Genomic DNA, 22,418 nt, shown 5'->3' with positions numbered 1-22,418 from the left:
GCCACCATAAATTGTTGCTATAAATATTTTTTGTACAATTTTTTCCCCTTTTCTCTTTTTCATTATTACTGTTAACTGTTTCCCTCCATCCTATTCCCTTCCCCATTATACTTATTATCTATCTTCTTTTACCCTATCCCTCTTCAAAAAGGATTTGCTTCTGTTTATCCCCTCCTCCGCTCTGTCCTTCCTTCTTTTGCCCCTCTCTCTTGTTTTATTGTTGTTGTTGTTTTTTGCAGGGCAATGAGGGTTGAAGTGACTTGCCCAGGGTCACACAGCTAGTAAGTATCAAGTGTCTGAGGCCAGATTTGAACTCAGGTCTTCCTGAATCCAAGGCCAGTGCTTTATCCACTGTGCCACCTAGCTGCCCCCTGCCCCTCTCTCTTTATCCCCTTCCCCTCCTATTTTCCTGCAGGGTTAGAGAGATTACTCCACCCAATGGAGTGTGTGTGTTATTCCCTCCTTGAGCCAATTCTGATGAGATTAAGGTTTTAGAGCCAATTCTGTTGAGTGTTAGGCTCATTTACTGCCCAGATTAAATAGATTACTCGACCCAATTGGGTGTGTGTGTTAAGGTCTTTGAGCCTATTCTGATGAGTGTAAAGTTCATTCACTGCCCTGCTCCTCCTCCATCTCTTCCTCCACTCCATAAGCCCTTTCCTGAGAAAACATAAACTTAAAAGAATTATTAGGACAGTTCAGAGCCAAGGTGAAATATAAAATGACTCTTCAAGGGGCACCTAGGTGGCGCAGTAGATAAAGCACCAGCCCTGGATTCAGGAGGACCTGAGTTCAAATCTGACCTTGACACTTACTAGCTGGGCAAGTCACTTAACCCTCATTGCCCCTCCCCCCAGTATTCAATAATCCTAAAAATCGGTGTATACATTGATGGTTTTAAGTGTCAACCTTCCAGAAAAGTTTAAGTCAAAACAACAAGCATCTGTTGAGCTTTTACAATGTGGCAGACACTGGGATACAAAGCTAGGTGGTGCAGTTGATTGCTGGGCCTGAAGTCAGACGGAACTGAGTTTAAATCTGGCCTCAGAAACTTACTAGTTGTACGACCTTAGCCAAATAATTTTAACCTTTGTTTACCTCAGTTTCCTCAACTGTAAAATGGGGATTATAATAGTACCTATCTTGAAGGGTAGTTGTGAAGAACAAATGAGATAACAGCTGTAAAGTACTTAGCATGGTGCCTGGCACATGGTGCTTAATAAATAATAATATCATTGTTATTATTATTCAAAGAAAGGCAACCCTAGTCCCTGTTCTCAAGGACTTCACAATATAATGGAGAAGCAACATGAAAACAATTATGTATAAACAAGATTATATTGAGGATAAATTGGAAATAATCTCGGGAAAGAAATTCCTATAGTATTAAAGACTTCTTGCAGAAAGTGGGATTTTTATCTGTTACTTAAAGAAAGCCAGAAAAGCCAGAGGATGGAGATGAGGAATAAGACAATTCCAGACTGGAGGCGCAGCCAGTACAAATGCATAGAGACAGAATATAAAGAAGCCATAACTTACAGTTATCTCTGTTGCTTCTTTCAGACTTTTGTCCTTTAAATGTGAGCTTGTCTTTTTTTTTTTTTGCGGGGCAATGGGGGTTAAGTGACTTGCCCAGGGTCACACAGCTAGTAAGTGTCAAGTGTCTGAGGCTGGATTTGAACTCAGGTACTCCTGAATTCAGGGCCAGTGCTTTATCCACTGTGCCACCTAGCTGCCCCTTGTCTTTTGATTTTAGCCAGAGGGTCAAGTCCAGGTTGGGCCTCAGCTTTTGTAAGGTTTTTGTACTAAGAATGGTTAAGACCCCCATTTTTTAGAAGATTTCTCTAGAAATATTTACGTAAAATTGTCACAAAGGGAATTAATCTATTAATTTTGCTAAATAGGCCAGCTGAGGATAGAGAAGAGTGCTGCTTCTGTGTGTTTTGACTTCCCAATCCTACCTCAACAGAAAACCAATTGTAAGAGTTTTATAAACAATTCGATCATTTAAGAGCCTTCCATTCCTAAATGATGTGATCATCATGTCAAATGACAAAAAGCATGAAGTGCCAGGGATACTGTTGGACAAACACCCTTGTCCAGGTTGATCTTGCTCAGATAATCCTAGGTTACTGCTTTTCTAACACAAATTAATTCACTGTGACTCTTGGTCCCTTTAAAATAGGCTAGAAAACAACAATCTGGGATGTATCTATGATGGTCAGGGAACAAAAGCTTCCATTAATGAGAGATTCTAAAGGAACAGAGAGAGTTTACTACTTTCTGATGTCCCTATTTAAACTTTGTTAACTAATACTTTTTATCTGGGAGAGGTTGAAGTATGTAGTCCTAAAGGGTAACCTGGTATTATACTACGATAATGAATACACACATATGCCTCTCTTTTTTTTAATCCTTGAGGTTCCTCAGGTTAATTACAGGTCTAACTATGTCATTTCCCTACTCAAGAAGCTTCAGTGACTATTGCCTCTAGGATAAAATGGAATTACTCTCTCCTTCAAGGTTGGATTTTTGGGTATCTCTGGACCTATTAAAATTCTTTATAGTGGTCTTTGTCTTCTTGTTTACTCCTGAAATGAGCTTTATGCTTCACCTCCACTTGGATTGCCTGTTTTCCTGCCCTGCACTCTACCTCCTGCGGTTAGTCATTGAACCCTACCCACCTTGGATTTTTTAGGTTCATAGTGCTGGATCTTCAGGATCCTTTATGGAGTTTTAGGACAGTGTTAGGGCCCTCAGGCCCCCAGGACCTAGCACAATGCCTAGTACACAGTAGATGCTTTTTTTTTTTTTTAAGTGAGGCAACTGGGGTTAAGTGACTTGCCCAGGGTCACACAGCTAGTACGTGTTAAGTGTCTGAGGCCGGATTTGAACTCAGGTACTCCTGACTCCAGGGCTGGTGCTCTATCCACTGCGCCACCTACCTGCCCCCACAGTAGATGCTTTATAAATGCTAAATGACTTTATCTGACTAGCACCTGGTCTATCTCAGTCTAGGCTTTGCCTTACCTAAACTTATTGCTTGTACTCCATGATGCTTTTGTTATCCCTCATGTAGGTTTTCAATCACCCTGAAGGTTTTTCAGGAGAGCCCTCTGCTCTCACTGCCTTAGTATCCTAAGGGCCTGCCATGTTGAGAGGCTACCATCCTGTTGACCTGTGCTGGCACTAGAAACCCCCCTTTCTTATTGCCTGTGGGTTTCTGAATGAATATTTTGTATAGTTTTGGGACTAAAGGTCATTTATTAGTGCAAGTAATGCATCCTGTGAAGTGGCTGCATTATTTAAATTCACACACAAAGTTATGATCATATGTAAAATATACATCTTCCATGTAGAGAAACGGAGGAAAAAGAAGGCACAGAGGCAAAGCTAAGTCCTGGCATCCAGGGCATTATATCATCTCCAGCTTAGCGGCATTCTTTCTTTTCTTTTTTTTTTTTTAAAGTGAGGCAATTGGGGTTAAGTGACTTGCCCAGGGTCACACAGCTAGTAAGTGTTAAGTGTCTGAGGCCGCATTTGAACTCAGGTACTCCTGACTCCAGGGCCGGTGCTCTATCCACTTCGCCACCTAGCTGCCCCTTAGCTGCATTCTTGGACATTTCCTATGAGAATGTAGGCTGCTCAAGCCGGAAAGGAGTTTTGAGGCATATTATTACCTGAAAAAAGAAACTTCTACCTCCCCCCTACAACACCAGCACACATCTAGGAATAAATTTACATGTTTTATGGGACTACAGACTCTGATACAACCTGTCTCAAACTTTTGTGAGATGAGCTAAACATTTTTGAGGAACAAGGACCAGATATTCAGTTTTGTTGGGGAATTTCTCAACCCAGAGGTCCTAAAATCTTAATTTTTTTTTTTTTGCAGGGCAATGAGGGTTAAGTGAATTGCCCAGGGTCACAGGGTTAGTAAGTGTCAAGTATCTAAAGTCAAATTTGAACTCAGATCCTCCTGAATCCAGGGTCAGTGCTTGATCCACTGCACCACCTAGCTGCCCCTAAAATCTGTTTGAAGAATAGCTAGTAAGTGTTATGTGTCTGAGGCCGGATTTGAACTCAGGTACTCCTGACTCCAGTGCTGGTGCTCTATCCATTGCGCCACCTAGCTGCCCTAAGGTTGCTTTTTTTGGGAGAGAAGATGCTTTTTCCAAATTCACAATCAGCTTCTTTTACATCATGTCATCCCAAACTCTCTTCATACTGACGGATATGATGACTGATTGGGCGGACTCATATTGGAAGGCTTCAGTAATCTGGGCTTGGAGTCAGAAAGACAAGATTGAATACTGACTCTACCTAGATGACCTTGGGTTTAACCTTACCTCTCTGAAGCTGTTTCTTGATCTGTAAAATGAGAAATTTGGATTTAAGATGTCAGGGTAGTTCCATGGAAAGATTGGTGGATTTAGAGACAGAAACCTGAAGTTAGATTCCAGCATGGCTAATTGCTACCTGTATGAATTTGGGCAAATCACCTGACTTCTATTTCCTCATTTATAAAATGAAGGGGTTAGATTAACTGACCTACACGGCTTTTTCCAGCCCTAAACTATGATCCTGTGGCTAGATGATTTCTAAGGTTCAGCACTAACATTTTTGTCTATGATTTTTTGATGAAGATATACGTAGCAAGAAAAGTTTCCAGCTGTTGCTTGTAAAAAGGGTGTTCATGCACATGTGGCCTGATTCAAGGCAATGAAATAATGATAATATGTGGCAGTCTCTTACTAATCTAAAGCATGATGTTTGTTTTGCATCTTCTTTCTCCTATGGAGACCCAGAGGGGTCTCTTTTCCCAGACTACATAGCATCTCTTGTCTCTTTAAAGGGGAAAACATCTCTTCCCATTTGCTACCTCAAGAAACTTTGATCTGATGGTCACAAACATATTTTTTAAAAATGTCAAACAACTGGAATATCATTGGCATTTGATTGGTTATACCACTGACCAAAACGTGAGCATAGACCTTTTTGGCTGGCAGCCAAAGGAAAGGTTTTTTTCTCCTTTAAGAAAGATCTAGGGGCAGCTAGGTGGCGCAGTGGATAAAGCACCAGCCCTGGATTCAGGAAGACCTGAGTTCAAATATGCCTCAGACATTTGATTCTTACTAGCTGTGTGACCCTGGGCAAGTCACTTAACCCCAATTGCCTCACTAAAAAAAAAAAAAAAGAAAGATCTAGGGGGAAGCTAGGTGGCACAGTGGATAAAGCACCAGCCCTGGATTCAGGAAGACCTGAGTTCAAATATGCCTCAGACATTTGATTCTTACTAGCTGTGTGACCCTGGGCAAGTCACTTAACCCTCATTGCCCCAAAAGGGAAAAAAAAAAAGCTCTTCTTTTAGGAACATCTTGAAGGACCAAGATGTTCCAATTGATATAGTACATTTCTTTTATCCATAAGGCAAGGGAAATAGAGATAGGATGAAAATATTTATTTCTTCCCTGCAGTTACATGTAAAGATAGTTTTCAACATTCATTTTTATAAGATTTTGAATTCCAAATTTTTTTCCCTCTTCCTTACCCTCCCCTCTCCCAAAGACAGCAATAGTTTATACATGAACAATTGTGTTAAACATGGAAAATGTTTACTTCAAAATAAAATTATGGGGGCGGCTAGGTGGTGCAGTGGATAAAGCACTGGCCCTGGATTCAGGAGTACCTGAGTTCAAATCTGGCCTCAGACACTTGACACTTACTAGCTGTGTGATTCTGGGCAAGTCACTTAACCCCAATTGCCCCGCAAAAAAACAAAAAAAACCCAAAACCCAAATAAAGGCCAAAGGCCCAAATCTGTAACACTTAAAAAAAATTATAACACTTTTTGCATCAATTGTTGCACCTAGGCCTTCTGCTGTTAAAATTCTACTTCCACATCAAGAAGACATCATTCAGCAGTCTATTTAAGCTTTTAGCAAGCAAAGAATGGGGTGGAGTGTCACCCAAGTACTCCTATGGGTTGGGAGGTGGGAGAGGATTGTCACTCATCATCTTCCAGTCAGGTGATTGGGCAGCTAGATGGCTAGTGGCTAGAGTCAGAGACCTAGAATCAGGAACATCTGAGTTCAAATCCAGCCTCAGACATTTACTAGCTGTGTGACCCTAGACCCTTAAACCTCTGTCTGCCTCAGTTTCCTTACTGTAAAGTGGGGTTAATAATAGCACCTACCCCATGGGGTTGTTGTGAAGATTAAATTACATAAAACATGTACAATGCTTTGCAAATCCTAAAGCATTACATAAATGCTATTATTAACAATAATTACTATCATCTTTAGCAGAAATCCACAAGTCTTGATGCACAGGAGACAGAGTCAGATGTTAACACTTTACCCCAGCTCCATGCTTCTTGTTAGCCATTGTTAGGGCTCAGCAAGAGGGACTGTCTCTTTCTTAGAGTACAGAGTGCCCCAAATTCTTGTATATGAGTGTGATGGTGATGTGGGATGGAATTTGGGGTCAAATTGATCATGAGTCATCCCAAAAGAATTACAAGACTCAGTGACTCAGTTTCCCAAGTTTTATTGCAATACTGTGATTGACCACAGGGAGAGAACCAGAATGGTGGAACAGTATCTCTTGAATAGTGAAAGAAAAGACAGTTATATTTATAGTATAGATACATTGATTTATCAGTCTCATAATCATCTCCACCTTGGGGAGGTACAGGGGAGGGCCTGTCCTACTCATTATAATACATTATAGGGGGCAGCTAGGTGGCGCAGTGGATAGAGCACCAGCCCTGGAGTCAGGAGTACCTGAGTTCAAATCCGGCCTCAGATACTTGACACTTACTAGCTGTGTGACCCTGGGCAAGTCACTTAACCCCAATTGCCTCACAAAAAACAAAAAAACAAACACACACACAAATAATAATACATTATAATATTCTCCACCTTTTGGAGGTACAGGGGAGGGCTTATCCTAATTTGGAGTTCCTGGGGTCCTAAGCCAACCCCGGAGGCGGGTACCTTTTTCAGTGGAGGTGTGATTTTGGGATTCACGCGTCATAAGGTGAATCTGGGGACAAATTTGGCCTTTTCTGGGCATGTCTCTTTCTGATTCCCATGGCTAGTTTCAAAACACCTTCATTTTTCATTTATTCCTAGTCTAAGTTTCTATAGCCTGTCAATTTATTTAAGGTCATTATGGACTCTCTCCCTCTGTTCCCATTATGGGTACTGATTTCTGTGGGTAAAAGAACCTAGCATCCTGACTTGAGCTCATATCTGAATTAGAGCTTGGGTCTTAGGCTTTTCTATTAACCCTTTTTTTCTATTAACCTCCTACATCAATGGAATACTACTGTGCTCTAAGAAACAGTGAGCGTGTTCTCATTCTCTCTCTCTGTCTGTCTCTGTCTCTGTCTTTCTGTCTCTCAGTTCCTTGAGACCACATGCTGTCTCTTTGGGAGACCACATGGGTCTTTTGGGGCTTTTCTCCTGTTCATGCTAACTGCCATGCAGAAGCTCTCTCCCTTCTTTCTCTACCATGTGGCCTGAGACCATGAGAAGTTCGGGATACACGGGGTCAATCCTTTCCTGGTATAATATTGATAAATTAATAATATGCTTACCCCAAACTGGTGTCTATAGTAATTATTTTCTTTCTTTCTTTTTTTTTGGCAGGGCAATGAGGGTTACGTGACTTGCCCAGGGTCACACAGCTAGTAAGTGTCAAATGTCTGAGGCCGGATTTGAACTCAGGTCCTTCTAAATTCAGGGCTGGTGCTTTATCCACTGTGCCACCTAGCTGTGCCCTATAGTAATTATTTTCAACACAACAGTTTTGTTTAAAAGGAATAGCAAGTTGTACATAATAGATTTGCCATTTCATGTGAAATCTTTTTTTGTTTTTTGGTGAGGCAATTGGGGTTAAGTGACTTGCCCGGGGTCACACAGCTAGTAAGTGTTAAGTGTCTGAAGCTGTATTTGAACTCAGGTACTCCTGAATCCAGGGCCAGTGCTCTATCCACTGGGCCACCTAGCTGCCCCCTGTAATCATTTTTAATTAATACTGTGTTAAGGGAAAAATGCTTATTAATTTTTAAAAAAGAGTTCACAGTGTCAAGGTAAAAATTCCCTGCTTTCATGACTTTGGGTAAATGTCTGAATGCTACAGGCACCCGGGGTGTGTCCTGTGTCCCGGTGACAGCCTTTATTCTGAGGTCAGCCAGAAGGCAGAGTATCACATATAATTGATTTATAAAATTTATGCAACACAAACAATGCAATACAGCAGACAAAATAATCTAAGGTGATAAACAGTAATCTAATAAACCCAAATAATCTGCATCAAGAGAGACATCTGTCTTTGCCCCCTCCCCTAGGGGTTCTAATATCAAGGGATAGAAAGGTAAGAGTCCTTTAGTTGTACTGTGCTCTGCCTCCTTTGGTCACATCTGTTGTGGACAGTTCTGGGTGATGTATTTGGGGAAGGAAATTGACAGGCAAGGGGGACAACCCGGACTGTGAAGGTGATTAAGGATTATTTGAAGAAACTGGGGAAGTCTGGAGAAGACACTGGTCTTTAAAGTGTTTGAAGTGTCATGTGGAAAAGGGATCAGATTCTCTCTGCTGGGTCTGAGGCCGGCTGGGTAAGGGTGGAAGTTGCAGAGAGAGATTTCAGCCCCATCTAAGGAAAAATATTTTAAACTGTTAGAACTTTCCTAACAAGGAACTGGCTGCCTGCGGAGGAAACGGTTTGCACTTCACTAGAGATCCTCAGCAAAGGCTGGATGGTGACTTGGGGCTTCTGTGGAGGTCTTACAGGATCCTGGAGGGGATTCCTGTGAGGGCACAGAGTGGACTATATGGGCCCCTCCGAGAATCTGTGTTCAAGGACCCAAATCCTATGGCACAAGGTCCCACTTCAAGGCTTACGTTCGGTTTACTGTCTCGCCCACCTCCCTTTTCCGTTCTGCCCCTTCCTCCTTTTTACTTCTGTAAGAAAGATGCTTAAAAAAAAAAAAAAGAAAGAAAGATGCTTGCCCCTTCAATATTCCACAGACCTTCTTTCTCTCTTCAGCCCAGCAGAGAGTGTTGGTTTTAGGGGGCACACCATAGTCACGTACTGAGCAAGCAAGCACGTCTGCCCGGGCCGGCCCCCAAGACTAGCTGCAGATGCCACAGAGCCCGGCGGGCGGCTCCCAGCCTAATATTATGGTTTTCTCCGGGGCGCTGGCTAACGGCGCCTGGATGCGGCTTCGGAGATGGAGGCTCGCCTGGAAGGCCTGCTTCCCTTGCCTAGGAAAGCCCGGTCCCACGTGGGAAGGTCCAGAGTTTTCGGGGGTTCTGTCAGCCAGGGTGCAGGTGGAGCTGGGGGGAGGGGGTAGAGGAAGGATGTTGGGAACCTGGGGGCCAGTGGCGCGAGCTGAACCTGACCTTCTAGGGAGCGAGGAGACTGTTGGGGGCGGAGAGCGAGCAAGCCGCAGGAGCAGCAAGGAGGCCGAGCAAGAGGAGGGGGAGGAGAAGAGAGGAGTGGGAGGAGGCAAGGGGAGGAGCAAGGGGAGCAGGGGGAGGAGGAACAGAAGTAGGAGGGGCAGGAGCAAGGGAAGGAGGAGCAGGGGGAGGAGGAGCAGGAGAAGGGGAAGAAGGAGCGGGAGGAGCAGGGGGAGCAGGGGGAGCAGGGGGAGGAGTAGGACGTGGAGGAGGAGAGAAGGAGGGGCTGTTGCGGATCCTCCGGCTTGACCCTAGTAGAAGAGCTGCACCTTTTCTCCTCCCCTCTCGGGCGGAGCCAGGGCACTCCCGAGCCCTCCCCGCGCCGAACCCGGAACCGGGCAGGTGGGGGGTGGGGGTAGGGCCGTCGCCCGGGGCTTACGGGGACCCCTACCCCCTTTTCCCCCCGCCCCGCTGCGGGTGCCTCGGCCATGTCTGCGGAGGAGACGGTGCAGATCTTGCTGGAGGGCCGCTGCTACCCCGTGAGCAAGAAGAAGCTTATCGAGCAGAGCGATTACTTTCGTGCCTTGTACCGCTCGGGCATGCGGGAAACTGGGGGACCAGACTCGGGGGGCCCCGAAGTGCAGCAGCTGCGGGGGCTCAGCGGCCCGGGCCTGCAGCTTGTGCTGGATTTCATCAACACTGGAGGAACTGGGTCTGGCTGGTCTCTGGGCCCTCAGGGAGAGAAGGGGGGTGGAGAGGAGGAAGAGGTAGAGGAGGGCAGTTTGCTGGAGGAGTTGGTGGAAGTGGCCTCCTTCCTGCAGGTCACCCCTTTGCTGCAGCTGCTGCTGTCCCAGGTGCGATTGAACAACTGCCTGGAGCTGCACCGTCTGGCCCAGGTGTATGGGCTGCAAGACCTCCAGGGGGCCTGCCTGAACTTCATGGCTGCCCACTACCACCAGGTGCTTCGCATCCCCCAGTTCCACCTTTTGGTCACTTCTCCACAGGCTCCAGGGGAGGCCAATCTCAAGCAGAAGCTGAGGGAGGGCAGGATGAAAGGGAAAGCTGTACTCATAGCTCTGGGAGACTTCTTAGGGGGGCCCCTGGCCCCGCACCCCCACCAGGGAGAGCCGAGGTCAATGCTTAGATATGATGAGGCCGCTTTGCGGTGGTTGCCTTTGGCCAACCAGCTGCCACCTGATCTGGTAAACGTCAGGGGTTATGGGTCTGCCATCCTGGACAACTACCTTTTCATAGTGGGAGGGTATAGGATCACCAGCCAGGAGATCTCTGCTGCCCACTGCTATAACCCTTGCAAAAACGAGTGGAGTCAGGTGGCTTCGATGAACCAAAAGAGGTAAGCACCACATCCAGATGTTTCTAGAAAACTCTTCTTAGACCTTGGTGACACTGCAAAGAATGGTGATAATCTGGAGATGTCCCCCTCAGGACATTGCATCAACTCAATTATTCTCTGCTGTGCTTGGCACTTTGTTCATAGGCCTTGAAGATTAGGATTATTCCCTTAATTTGAGGAGGAACAAGCCTGGGGGTGTAGAGCATTATGAGCTAAACGGCTAGACTGTAGGACCCTTAATGTTCCTTGGACTCTTTATGCAATAAGGAAGCACCTAGCTACACTTTCCAAGAAGGCATTTCATGAAAAAAGTTTAGTTTTTTCTTTGATTTAGGTTCTCACAGTTACTGCAGCCACACACGACCAGCTTAATCAGTTATTATTTACCTGAAATTTGTTAGGGATTGCTTCTTACACTGAGCAGGCTCCTTTTAAGGCCTTAACATACTAGGCTCATACATTTAGATGTTAGGTATGAGAGCACAATCCTTGCCTTCAAGGAGTTTACAACCTAATGGAGGAAGGCAAAACATAAAAGAGGAGCTGTAGGGGATGGGGGACCAGGAGCAGTAGGAGAGGGAAGGGAAGGAGGTGGAGCAAGAAGTGAAGTCAGTAGTGGGGCTGGATTTTTCATTAAGTGGTGCTTCCTGGCTGGGACTCACCAATTAGTGAGTAAGCCTGAGGGTAGAGTCATCCTCCAGTGGGATAGAAAGGACTAGAAGTAAAACGAACAAGTCCATTTTATAGATGTGGCAACTAGGTCCCAGACAAGTTTAGTGAGTTGCCTAAGGTTAGTCATACAGGTATGGTAGTAAGTGGCATTGGAGATTCACATTCAGGTCATCTAATTCTTATTATATACCACACTGTTGTTTGGTCATATCTGACTCTAAATGACTCCATTTGGAATTTTCTTGGCAAAGATACTGGAGTGTTTTGTCATTTCCTTTTACAGCTCATTTTACAGATGAGGAAACTGAAGCAAACAGGGTTGAGTGACTTGGCTAGGGTCCCACAGCTAGTTGAACTCAGGAAGATGTTCCTGACTTTCAAGCCCAGTAGTCTATTCACTGTGCCATCTAGTTGCCCCACATATGCCACAATACTTACTAGGAAATAAGTTAGAATCTTATTAGAATTTTATTAGTGTTACCCCTGTTATCTTAAAAAATTAAGTTTTTATTGATGTCTTCTGTTTTTTACACCATTATAGTTATCCCCATTATGTTTCCTCTTTCTCCTCCCAGAGGAGAAATTTGGGAGAGCTCAGGCAGCTTCCTGGTTTCACTCCACCATCTTGGCTCTGCCTCCAGAACCTAGTTCTTATAGATCTTAACATACTTCATTGTATTCATCATATGTAATTTCTTTAATATTCCATTACATTCATGTACCACAATTTATTTAGCCTTTCCCCCATCAATAGGAATTTATTTCCAATTTTTTGCTATCATGAAAAATACTTTTATAAATATTTTGGTCTATGTAAAGACTTTCTTTTTGTAATGACTTTCTTGGGAAATAAACACAGCAATGGAGTCTCTGGTTCAGAGGCTATAGACATTTTAGTCACTTTATTTGCATAACTCTAAATTACTTTTCAAAATGGTTGTACCATTTCACAGCTCCACTAACAATATTAGTCTGTATAACTCCTTCAACATTTACTATTGCCTTTAATTTTTTTTTTTTTTTGCTAATTTACAGGGTGTGAGATAAAACCTCATAGTGGTTTTGATTTGCATTTTTCTCATTAATGATTTGGGGGCATTCATTCATGTGGTGGTGAACACTTTGCATTTTTTTTTTTTGAGAACTGTTTGTTCATAGCCTTTGACCACTTATTGGAGAATGGCTGTTAGACTCATATATTTATTATTTAAGTACCTTCAATACCAAACCCTTAATCAGAAAAATTTGGTACAAATATTTTTCCCCAATTCGACTTCTTCTTTTCTTATTTTAGGTGCATTAATTTTGTTTGTGCAGAAGCTTTTCAGTTTCATGTGATCAAAGTTATCCATTTTATCTTTTGTAATTGCTTTTGTCTGTTGTTTAATTCAGAATACATCTGCCCACAACTGTGAGAGTTATATGATCTGCTTCTCTTCTAGGTTTTTTAACGGTATAATGTTGTATACGCACTTCAAATATATTGTAGAATATGTTATAAAAGTGTTGGTCTAAGACTAATTTTTGCTAGACTGCTTTCCAGTTTGTCCAGCAATTTTTATCAAATAAGGATTTTTTCCCAAGGTAATTTATGTGTTCTACTTTATTTGGGTTATAGAGTTCTTTTCATCTTTCTCTCAATTTTTAAACTAATACCAAATGGTATTGATGAATGTTACTTTATAATATTAGTTTGAGGTCAGGAAGTGCTAGTTCCCCTTCATCACTCCTTTTTTTCCATCATTTTTCTTGATATTCTAGTTCTTTTTTCTTTTTCTTTTTCTTTTTTTTTCTTTTTCTTTTTGCGGGGCAATGAGGGTTAAGTGACTTTCCCAGGGCCACACAGCTAATAAGTGTCTGAGGCCGGATTTGAACTCAGGTCCTCCTGAATCCAGGGCTAGTGCTCTTTCCACTGCGTCACCTAGCTGCCCCCTCTTTTCTTTTTCTAAATGAATTTTGTTATTATTTTATAAAATTCTATAAAGTATACCCTTGGTTACTTGATTGGTATAGCATTAAAAGTATAAATTAACTTAGGGCAGTTTTGCCATTTTTATTATATTGGCACAGCCTGGCCATGAGTACTGAATATTCCTCCAGCTATTTAAGTTACTCTTTTAAAACAATTACTTTATTTTTTCCAGTTACATGTAAAGAGAGTTTTCATTGTTCATTTTTGTAACATTTTGGGTTCCAAATTTTTCTCCTCTCCCTTCCCTCTCCCCTCGGCAAGACAGCAAGCAATTTGATATAGGTTATATAGTACAGTCATATTAAACATTTCCATCTTAGTCATATTGTGAAAGAAGAATCAGAACAAAAGGGAAAAACCACAAGAAAGAAGAAAGAAAACAACAACAACAAAAAGTGAACATAGCATTCTTCAATCTGCATTCAGATTCCATAGTTCTTTTTCTGGATGTGGAAAACATTTTCTATCATGAGTTTTTTGGAATTGGCTTGGGTCATTGTATTGCTGAGAAGAGCTAAGTCTATCATAGTTGATCATCACACAGTGTTGCTGTTACTGTGTACAATATTCTCCTGGTTCTACTCACTTCACTCAGCATTAGTTCATGTAAGTCTTTCTAGGTTTTTCTGAAATCTGCCTGCTCATTGTTTCTTATAGCACAATAGTATTCCATTACATTCATATACCACAACCTGTTTAGCCATTCCCCAATTGATGGGCATCCCCTCAATTTCCACTTCTTTGCAAGGAGCACTTTGTAATTGAATCTATACATGTCTTTTATATACTTTGGTAGATCAAATCCCCAGATATTTTATGCATTTTGTATTTAGAATGAGATTTTATGCATTTAGTTATTTAGGATTAGATTTCCTTTTGAATTTTTGTTTCTTGTGTTTCGTTATTATTATATAGGAAAGCTGTTGATTTTTGAGGGTTGATTTTGTAGCCTGTAACTTTGATGTAGTTATTGTCTGAATTAGTTTGTTTCTTCACTAGTTCCTTTATGGTGAGATCTATTTCCTTTTGTTTTTTGTTTTTTGCAGGGCAGTGAGGGTTAAGTGACTTGCCCAGGGTCACACAGCTAGTAAGTGTCAAGTGTCTGAGGCTGGATTTGAACTCATGTCCTCCTGAATTCAGGGCTGGTGCTTTATCCACTGCGCCACCTAGCTTCCCCTATTTCCTTTTTTTGATATTGGGTTATTTAAGATCTTTAACTGATCTTCTGATTGTTTGAGTATTTATATTTTTGAAGCTATTCCTCTATTTTGTGTTCTCAGTTTTATTAGCATATAACTGTGTATAATGTATTCTGATTATTCTTTTTATTTCTTCTGGTTTTGTTGTGATCTCATCTTGATTATTTGCTATTTTATTGATTTAATTTCCTACCATCTTTTTTTTTTTTTTGTGAGGCAATTGGAGTTAAGTGACTTGCCCAGGGTCACACAGCTAATAAATGTTAAGTGTCTGAGGCCAGATTTGAACCCAGGTCCTCCTGAATCCAGGGCCGACTAGCTTCCATTTTAAAAATCAGATTTTAAAAATCAGATTTATCAGGTTTATCAGTTTCATTAATCTTTTCAAAGAGCCAGTTTTTAGTTTTATCATTTCTATGTTTTAAAAATTGTTTCTCTTCTAATTTTTAATATCTTTTAAAGCTTATTTTAGGTTTGTCGTCTAATTAAAATGCATATTCAGTTCATTAATCTCTTCTTAATTCTTAATTCTTGTTAATATATGTTTATAGATATGCAATTTTCCTTGTAAGTACTGCTTTAGCTGCATCTCAGAAATTTTGGTGTGTTGTTTCATCATTTAAATTTTCTTTCACATAATCTTTAATTATTCCTGTCATGTGTTCTTTGATACACTTATTGTCTTCTTTTGGGGCTGTCTTTTGTTTTTGGTCCCTGAACCAATGACTCTTTTTGTTGGGTTATGCCTTTTTACATTTGTTTGAAATATTTCTATGCTCTAATACAATGCCAGTTTTGATAAAAGTTCCATGTACTTCTGAGAAATATTTATATTCTTTTGCAGTCCCATTTAGAAGATATCATAAGTCTTTTAGCTCTTATTTCTCTAGCAAATTATTCCTTTCTTTTTGTTTATCTTTCTGGTAGGTATCCAAAACTGAGAGAGCTATATTGAAGTCTTCTGTCATGTTACTGTTTACATCTTCTAGTTTGGTTAATGTTTTCTTTATGAATTTAAATGCTAAGGAATTTGTAGCATATACATTTATTACTGATATTGGTTTGTTGTCTGTGGTTCCTGTCAATATAATGTAGTTTCCTTGTTTATTCCTTTTAATTTTTTTAATGTTTGTTTTTGTTTTGTTTGATAGCATAATTGCAGCTCTTGCTTTTTTGGGATTCGTTTGATGCAAAATTCAGTCTTGTTTTGTGGTATGCTTTTGTTTTTTAAAATGTGTTTTTTGTAAGCAACAGATTATAGTGTCTTTTAAAAAAATCTAATCTGTCACTTTATTTTAGTGGATTGTATTATTCAATCACATTTAAAGTTATGAGAATTAGTTTATATTTTCCTTCATTTGTTTCTAAAAAGATTTTTTCAGGTTATGATTTTTTTTCTCTATGTCTCTTCAGAAACTTTAGCTCAATCATTATTAAGGTGGCCTTATTCTCACTAGCTCTCTTCCCCCCACTCCTGATCTCTCATTTGTTTCCCTTTTCCTTTTGGAGTTTTGCTTATTCTTTTTTCATTCCTGTTTTTATCTGGTTATTTGATTTCCCCCCTCTTTTCCCCTTCAAGTAGATTCCCCTTCCTCTCTTCCCCTTCTTGGTCTTAGTTTTTCAATTTCACTTTTTGTGCCTCTTTCCAAAGAGGATTTCTCACACTTTCTTCATTCTCCATCTCCTGTCTACTCCAGACCCTCATTCTCTGCTTCATGCCCCCTATCATTATCTAGTTTCTCTGTATTTTCTATATTCCTCCTGCAACAAGAGTTTCTGAGATACCCCTTCTAGGCTCTCCCCTCCAGGCAGTTGTTGCCACAACAGTTGTTGCTTACCCCATAGAATCCCCCCCCCCCTTTCATTGTGTCTCACTCCCAGGGCAATACAGATTCCTGTAGGTGACAGAAAGGACATTGCCCTATGGTAGGACCTACACCCCCAATATCCTGATTATTCAGCCTACCTCTTTTCTGTATCCTTCCCCTGGTTACCTTCTTTCCTCATTTGCCTCAAAATCTCCCTGGCTCCATACCCTTCCATTCTCCCAGGTGCCAGTTGCCCCCAGGAATTCCAACTTTCCCTCCCTCCCCCTTCCTGCCTCCTGTGGTAGGAAGGGTTGTCTTTTCAAGTACCAAATCTAGACAGTACCCAGCACAAGGTATTCATCTCCCTTCATTAAGAACAAAGGGGGGGCAGCTAGGTGACGCAGTGGATAAAGTACCGGCCCTGAATTCAGAAGGACCTGAGTTCAAATCTGGCCTCAGACACTTGACACTTACTAGCTGTGTGACCCTGGGCAAGTCACTTAGCCCTCATTGTCCTGCAAAAAACCCCAAAACAAAACAACAACAAACAAAAAACCCCCGCCATAGGAGCCCGTAGGAATGGGCTTAGTGCAGCCTCCTGTCACCACCAGAGCAAGACCTCTCTCTTCCCTCCCCTCCCCTCCCCCTCCCCTCCCCTCCCCCTCCCCTCCCCTCTTTCTTTTCTTTTTTTTTTTTTTTAGATAGGCAATTGGGGTTAAGTGACTTGCCCAGGGTCACACAGCTAGTAAGTGTTAAGTGTCTGAGGCCGGATTTGAACTCAGGTACTCCTGACTCCAGGGCCGGTGCTCTATCCACTGCGCCACCTAGCTGCCCTCTCCCCTCCCCTTTTAAAATCATTTCTCTTCATCCTTACCCACTGCCTTCAAGGCTTTTCTCTTCTTGAGAGTCCATAGGAGTAATCTTCCCTTCATTGCTAACCATTGATTTGACCCAGGCACATAACTCTTCCCCCTATCCCTTGCTTTTTTCCTCCCTTTCATGCTCCCTCCCATTTTATAATGTAGCCCCATCAAAAAAAAAAAATTCTCACCTGTAGAGAGGTTCTGTTTATATTGTCCCAGGCCTGCCTCTCTACTTGTTATCTCCACCTGACTGCTGCCTTCACCCCTGTCTCTTTGTGTACATTTAGAAAGAAGTCACTTGTATCTCTGATGTTACTCTATTGCTGTCCTTAGCTGCTCCATCAATTCACTTGGGTTGTCTGGGGTCTTTGAGAAATAAATGTTTTCAGGACTGGTTTTCTTAAAGTGTTTCAAATGCTTATTTATGGGTAGTCACCCTGGGTTCTGTTGCTCTTCAAAACACATTATTCCATTCCCTACTGCATTTTCTGGTAGGTGCAGAGTAGTTTTGTATCATTTGAATATCCTTTCCTTTATATTTGAAGAACTTTCTTGCAAAACTTGTATCTGAATTGAATTGTTAAATTTAACTACTATATGTCTTGGAGTTTGCAGGCTTGGGTTTTTTTTTCTGGAGGTCATATATGATTCTTAGAGTTGGTATTTCATTTTCTGTGTTCAGAAGTTCTGGACAATTCTCTTTTATTATTTGCTGAATTATGGTGTTAAGGTTTTTTGTCCTGTCATGTTCTTCTGGGAGACTCATGAACCTTAGGTGGTCTCTCTACATCCTGTCTTTGAGATCATTATATTTTGCTTGCATAGTGAGCATATTTAAAAATATTATTATTTTTTCCCTTTCTTTTCTTCTAGATTGCCTTTCACTTTCTCTGTATTTGCATTCCCAATCAATTGTTCTCTCTTTTGTTTCTTTGGTTTGATTAACCATTGTAGGTTCAAGTTTTTCTATACTGCCAATTATTTTTACTCTGCGGATCATAAATTCTGCTTTTATAATTCTCATTTCTGTTGAGGTCCCTTCTTCTCCTCAAGTTTCCAAGGGTCCTTGTCTCTTCAAGTGTAGGATCATTTCCCTTTGTTTTGTAATATTTATTCATAGATTTCTGAACTCATTTCCTAGATCAGGAGACTATTTCCTTCCGTTGTTAATGTTTTTCCTTTCTATTTATCAGCTTTTTTTTTTTTTAAGGTTTTTGAGTTTTCTTCTTCCTGAAATCTTTGGTTATTTCATTCTTTCTTTCCTGATTTTTCCTAGTTGCATTCCCTTCCCTCTGAGGGTGGTTTTCCTGGTGGCTGGATCTCCAAGTGTCTCAGCTTCCTCTGGTACTGAGCAATTTAAGGTTCACCGGCCTAGGTCTCTGCTCCAAGCCCAGGTATCTCTGCCCCAGGAAGAGGGGGAAAAGTAGGAAAAATAGAAATAAAATAATGGAGAGAAGTGAAGGGTACATGAGATTGATGGAGTAAGAGAGGGCAGGCAAGAGAAAAAAAAAAAGGCCTGCCTTTGGCTCATGCTCAGACGTGAGAGAATTCAAGTCACCAGAGACATTTCTCCACCTTGAGCACTGCCATAGTCCCTAACCTGGGAGCTAGAGGGTGTGAGTGTGGCAGGGGTGGGGAGGCCCGTAGTCCTTTGTACTCTTAAAAGTTCTTGGGCAGGTCCTAGTTGGAAAACACCTGGTTTCATTCTGTCAGACTACAAATTAGAGCCTTTGAAGAATTCTCTTTAAACTTAGATGCTAATGCTAATACATCTCAGTTGAAGCAATTAAAAAAAAAAAGATTAAATAGTGTCAGATGTTTTGAGTCTAGAGTTGTACTACCACACATTAGCCACACACCTTCAGCAAAGTTAATGGGTCACAGGGTATTTTCTTGATAATTAAGCCCCACATGTTATATATTGAATAGAACTTGGAACCTTGAGTGATTATGATGTTGTAATCAAAGAGGGTCAATAATTCAAATAAGCAAGAAATCACATAGTACTTTATAATAAACTATCTTAGTCTAGAGCGAAAGTGCTCTCCTTGGGCTCCACTGGTGTTTGACCTTGAATCTGACAATACGGTTATTGAACTCAAAGTCGCTGATTTCCCCCAGGGATTGAACACATTGCAGAACTCCCAGGAATCTTAAAATAACAAGGTAGCTTGTTTCTACCCGGGTTGGTTTGGACATAAAATAAGGTGGCTTTCATGAAGCCCTTTGCACCCTGGAAAAAAAAGGTGGTATGAGGCGCACTTTTCCAGGCATGGCCAATGCGTTGATTTGTTTGGATTGCTTGGAGGGGGGAGGACCATGATGTAAAAGAAGAAAAGAAAGACCCTCAATCAAACACAAATGTATTGTATAACTAACATTGAATAAAAGTTTCTGCCCTATATAAATTCAAGCTCAAAATCATCAGCATGTTAAGTGCATTGCTTCCTTTGCAAAGAATTAATTTCTCTGCTCTAGGAGGAAGCTCTGGATAACAGGTAGGCAGCGCCGCCTAGTGGCCTGAATGTGGATCTGAACTCAGAAAAGTTAAGGTTATCACTAGGCTGTTTTGTGTTTGCTTGGTGAACCCCATGGTCCGTCGTTCGCCTTCCTCCTTACTACTTTAATTGGGAATAACCTTCACATATGGTATTGTTTCCACATAAGATAAGCTTTCACACAGAATCTTTTTTCACAGAATCTCAGAGCTGGAAACCCCTCTCCAACTTCCAATCATCTTGTCTTAACTTAATTTAGACTTGATCTGGAATCCCTTCTGCAACATTACCAGCCAGGAAGTGTCCAGCCCTAACCGGAACACTTCTGTTAGGGGGATCCTACTGTCTCCTGAGACAGCTCTGATTGTTAGAAAACTCACTTCCATCCAGCTAAAATCTGTCCCTCTGGAACTTCCTCCTTCAGCTCCTGGTTTCAGCTCCCTGGGGCCAGATCAGATGCCTTTTCCACTTGATGGCCCCTCAGATAATGGAAGGCAGCCATGTGCCACTTAAATCTTCTCCCAGTTAAACATATTTAGTTATTTCAAATGATACTTGAAAAGCACGGTCACTATCCTTTTCACTGTGTTTGTCAGGATCTTCTGGTAACTAAGAACACACTACTTTTTTCAAGAGTAAATTTTCTGTTTTTCAGTTTACAAGCATTTGTTTTCTCTCCCTACTTCTCCTCCCCCCTTCCCTCCAAGAAAGAAAAATAAAACCCTTTAAATAAATCTGCATAGTCAAGCAAATAAATTTCCACAACGGCTGTGTCTAGAAATGTGTCTCATTTAGTCCATCAGCTGTCAGGAGGTAATTTTTAGTTCCTTGAAATTATGTTCATTGTGTTCATCAGAGTTATGAATGAGGCAAACACGATGCTTTTTAATTCTTTATTCTTGGGATCGTTGACCTTGCCACGTCATCACCATCACTGTTATTGCTAAAAACATTTGTTAAATATCTCTTCAATGATATAGTGCTAAAGAAATTCAAGCACACTGTAGAGTACTCCCCTTATTGTCTAAGACCCCAGGGGAATGAGAATTCTGTTGGATCTCTCATTTTCCCCCACTGTTGTGCACTGGAATGGGTTTGGTGTTAGGGTCAGAGTGCTCAGTAAATTAACCTAAGCATACTCCAAGCAAGTGGAACTCTTAACTCTCCCCATTAGAGAATTATTGCTTAATTACATGGACTATTTTCATAAGGTGAAGTTCATCTTAAATCAAATTTGACAACTTGAAAAAGCATTTCATGAGAGGCCAAAGTGCACTTGAGCATTTTAGGGGCTAGGTAGAAGGATTGTTTACTTTTTGGCTGCTTTTTAATTCAGCTTTGAAAATAACTACTCACCTATTTGCCCAGGGCAAGTGATTCTGCTGGATGAGTAATAAAATGTCTGTTAATTTTATTTATTTTACTGCCAGTGTACCTTTGGGGAGCAGAGAGTAAAAACAAATTGTGGGCTGGTAAAATCTTAAGCTTATTTACAAGACTGCCTTAATTCTTTCAGTTCTCTATTTTTCATGCACAAAAATGACATCATGATCAGGTTTTATGAATCACTGGCATCAGAAAAATATGACCAAAATGATGCCAGCGGACCCCCTACTAACTAAGCCACCCAGGTGAAGTCTAATGACATACAAAAATGTTCTCAGGGTTGTCTTAAACACAATATGCAAGTCCCAATGAAGGGAATGTGCTTTTCATTGATTTCTAGGAAACTTAACGCCATTTACATTTCAATATTAACTGCCTCTAAGTCTACTTTATAATTTTCAGCAGTGCACTTTTACCCACTTGCTTAGTATATAGCTAGTTCTGCTATGTATATGCATGTATGTATATATGTGTATACATACGTTTACACATATGAGTGTGATCTATATCTCTGTATTTAAACTAGTCTGAATGAAGAGTTTGGTTTTGAAGGAGAGAGGAAGGAAATTCTTCCCTTCTAACACACTCCAGTGTGAATGGGGAGAACTTAGCTCAGTAAATGGTAAATGCTGATGAGAGCATGTCTTCAGTGGAGCAGGAAAAGTGCTGAATTGAGAGTCAGAAGACCTGGGTTCAGATCTGGACTCTGTTACTAACTGTCTGAATGACATTGGGGAAATCACTTAATTACTTGGTGACATGTAGGTGACAGGTAGGCAGCTAGGTGGTGCAATAGATACAGCATGGGATTTGGAGTCAGAGAGATTGGAGGTCTAATACTATCTCACATACTTATTAGCTGTGTAATGACCCTGGGCAAGTTACTTAAATCCTTTACCTACTTAAGTGTCCTTATCTGTAAAATGGGGGTAACAATAGCACCTATCTTACAGGTTCTTGCAAGGATAAAATGAGTTAACATATGTAAAGCACTTTCTCTCTCTCTCTCTCCCTCTCTCTCTCTGTCTCTCTCACTCTCTCTCTCTCCCTCTCTCTTTCTGTCTCTTTCTGTCTCTTTCTGTCTCTTTCTCTCTCCCTCTCTCTCCCTCTCCCTCTCTCTCCCTCTCTCTCTCTCTCCCTCTCTCTTTCTCTCTCTCTCTCTCTCTCTCTCTCTCTCTCTCTCTCTCTCTCTCTCCCTCCCTCCCTCCCTCTCTCTTTCTCTCTCTCCCTCTCTCTCTCTCTCTCTCTCTCTCTCTCTC

At 41.4% G+C, this 22,418-nt stretch overlaps 1 protein-coding gene across 1 annotated transcript in view; it reads left to right on the top strand.

The window, feature by feature from the left end:
- The first annotated feature begins 9,689 nt into the window (after positions 1 to 9,689).
- The window catches only part of KLHL42 (kelch like family member 42), a 28,642-nt gene continuing 15,913 nt past the window's right edge, over positions 9,690 to 22,418 (top strand). The window contains exon 1 of the mRNA XM_043969057.1: positions 9,690 to 10,761. Coding sequence (XP_043824992.1) covers positions 9,896 to 10,761 — 866 coding nt within the window. The 5' untranslated portion in view covers positions 9,690 to 9,895. The remainder of the gene's footprint in view (positions 10,762 to 22,418) is intronic.

The sequence above is a fragment of the Dromiciops gliroides genome, chromosome 5 (genome assembly GCF_019393635.1).
Source record: "Dromiciops gliroides isolate mDroGli1 chromosome 5, mDroGli1.pri, whole genome shotgun sequence".
In the NCBI taxonomy this organism is placed as follows: Eukaryota; Metazoa; Chordata; class Mammalia; order Microbiotheria; family Microbiotheriidae; genus Dromiciops; species Dromiciops gliroides.
This window is presented reverse-complemented; position numbering and strand designations above follow the sequence as displayed.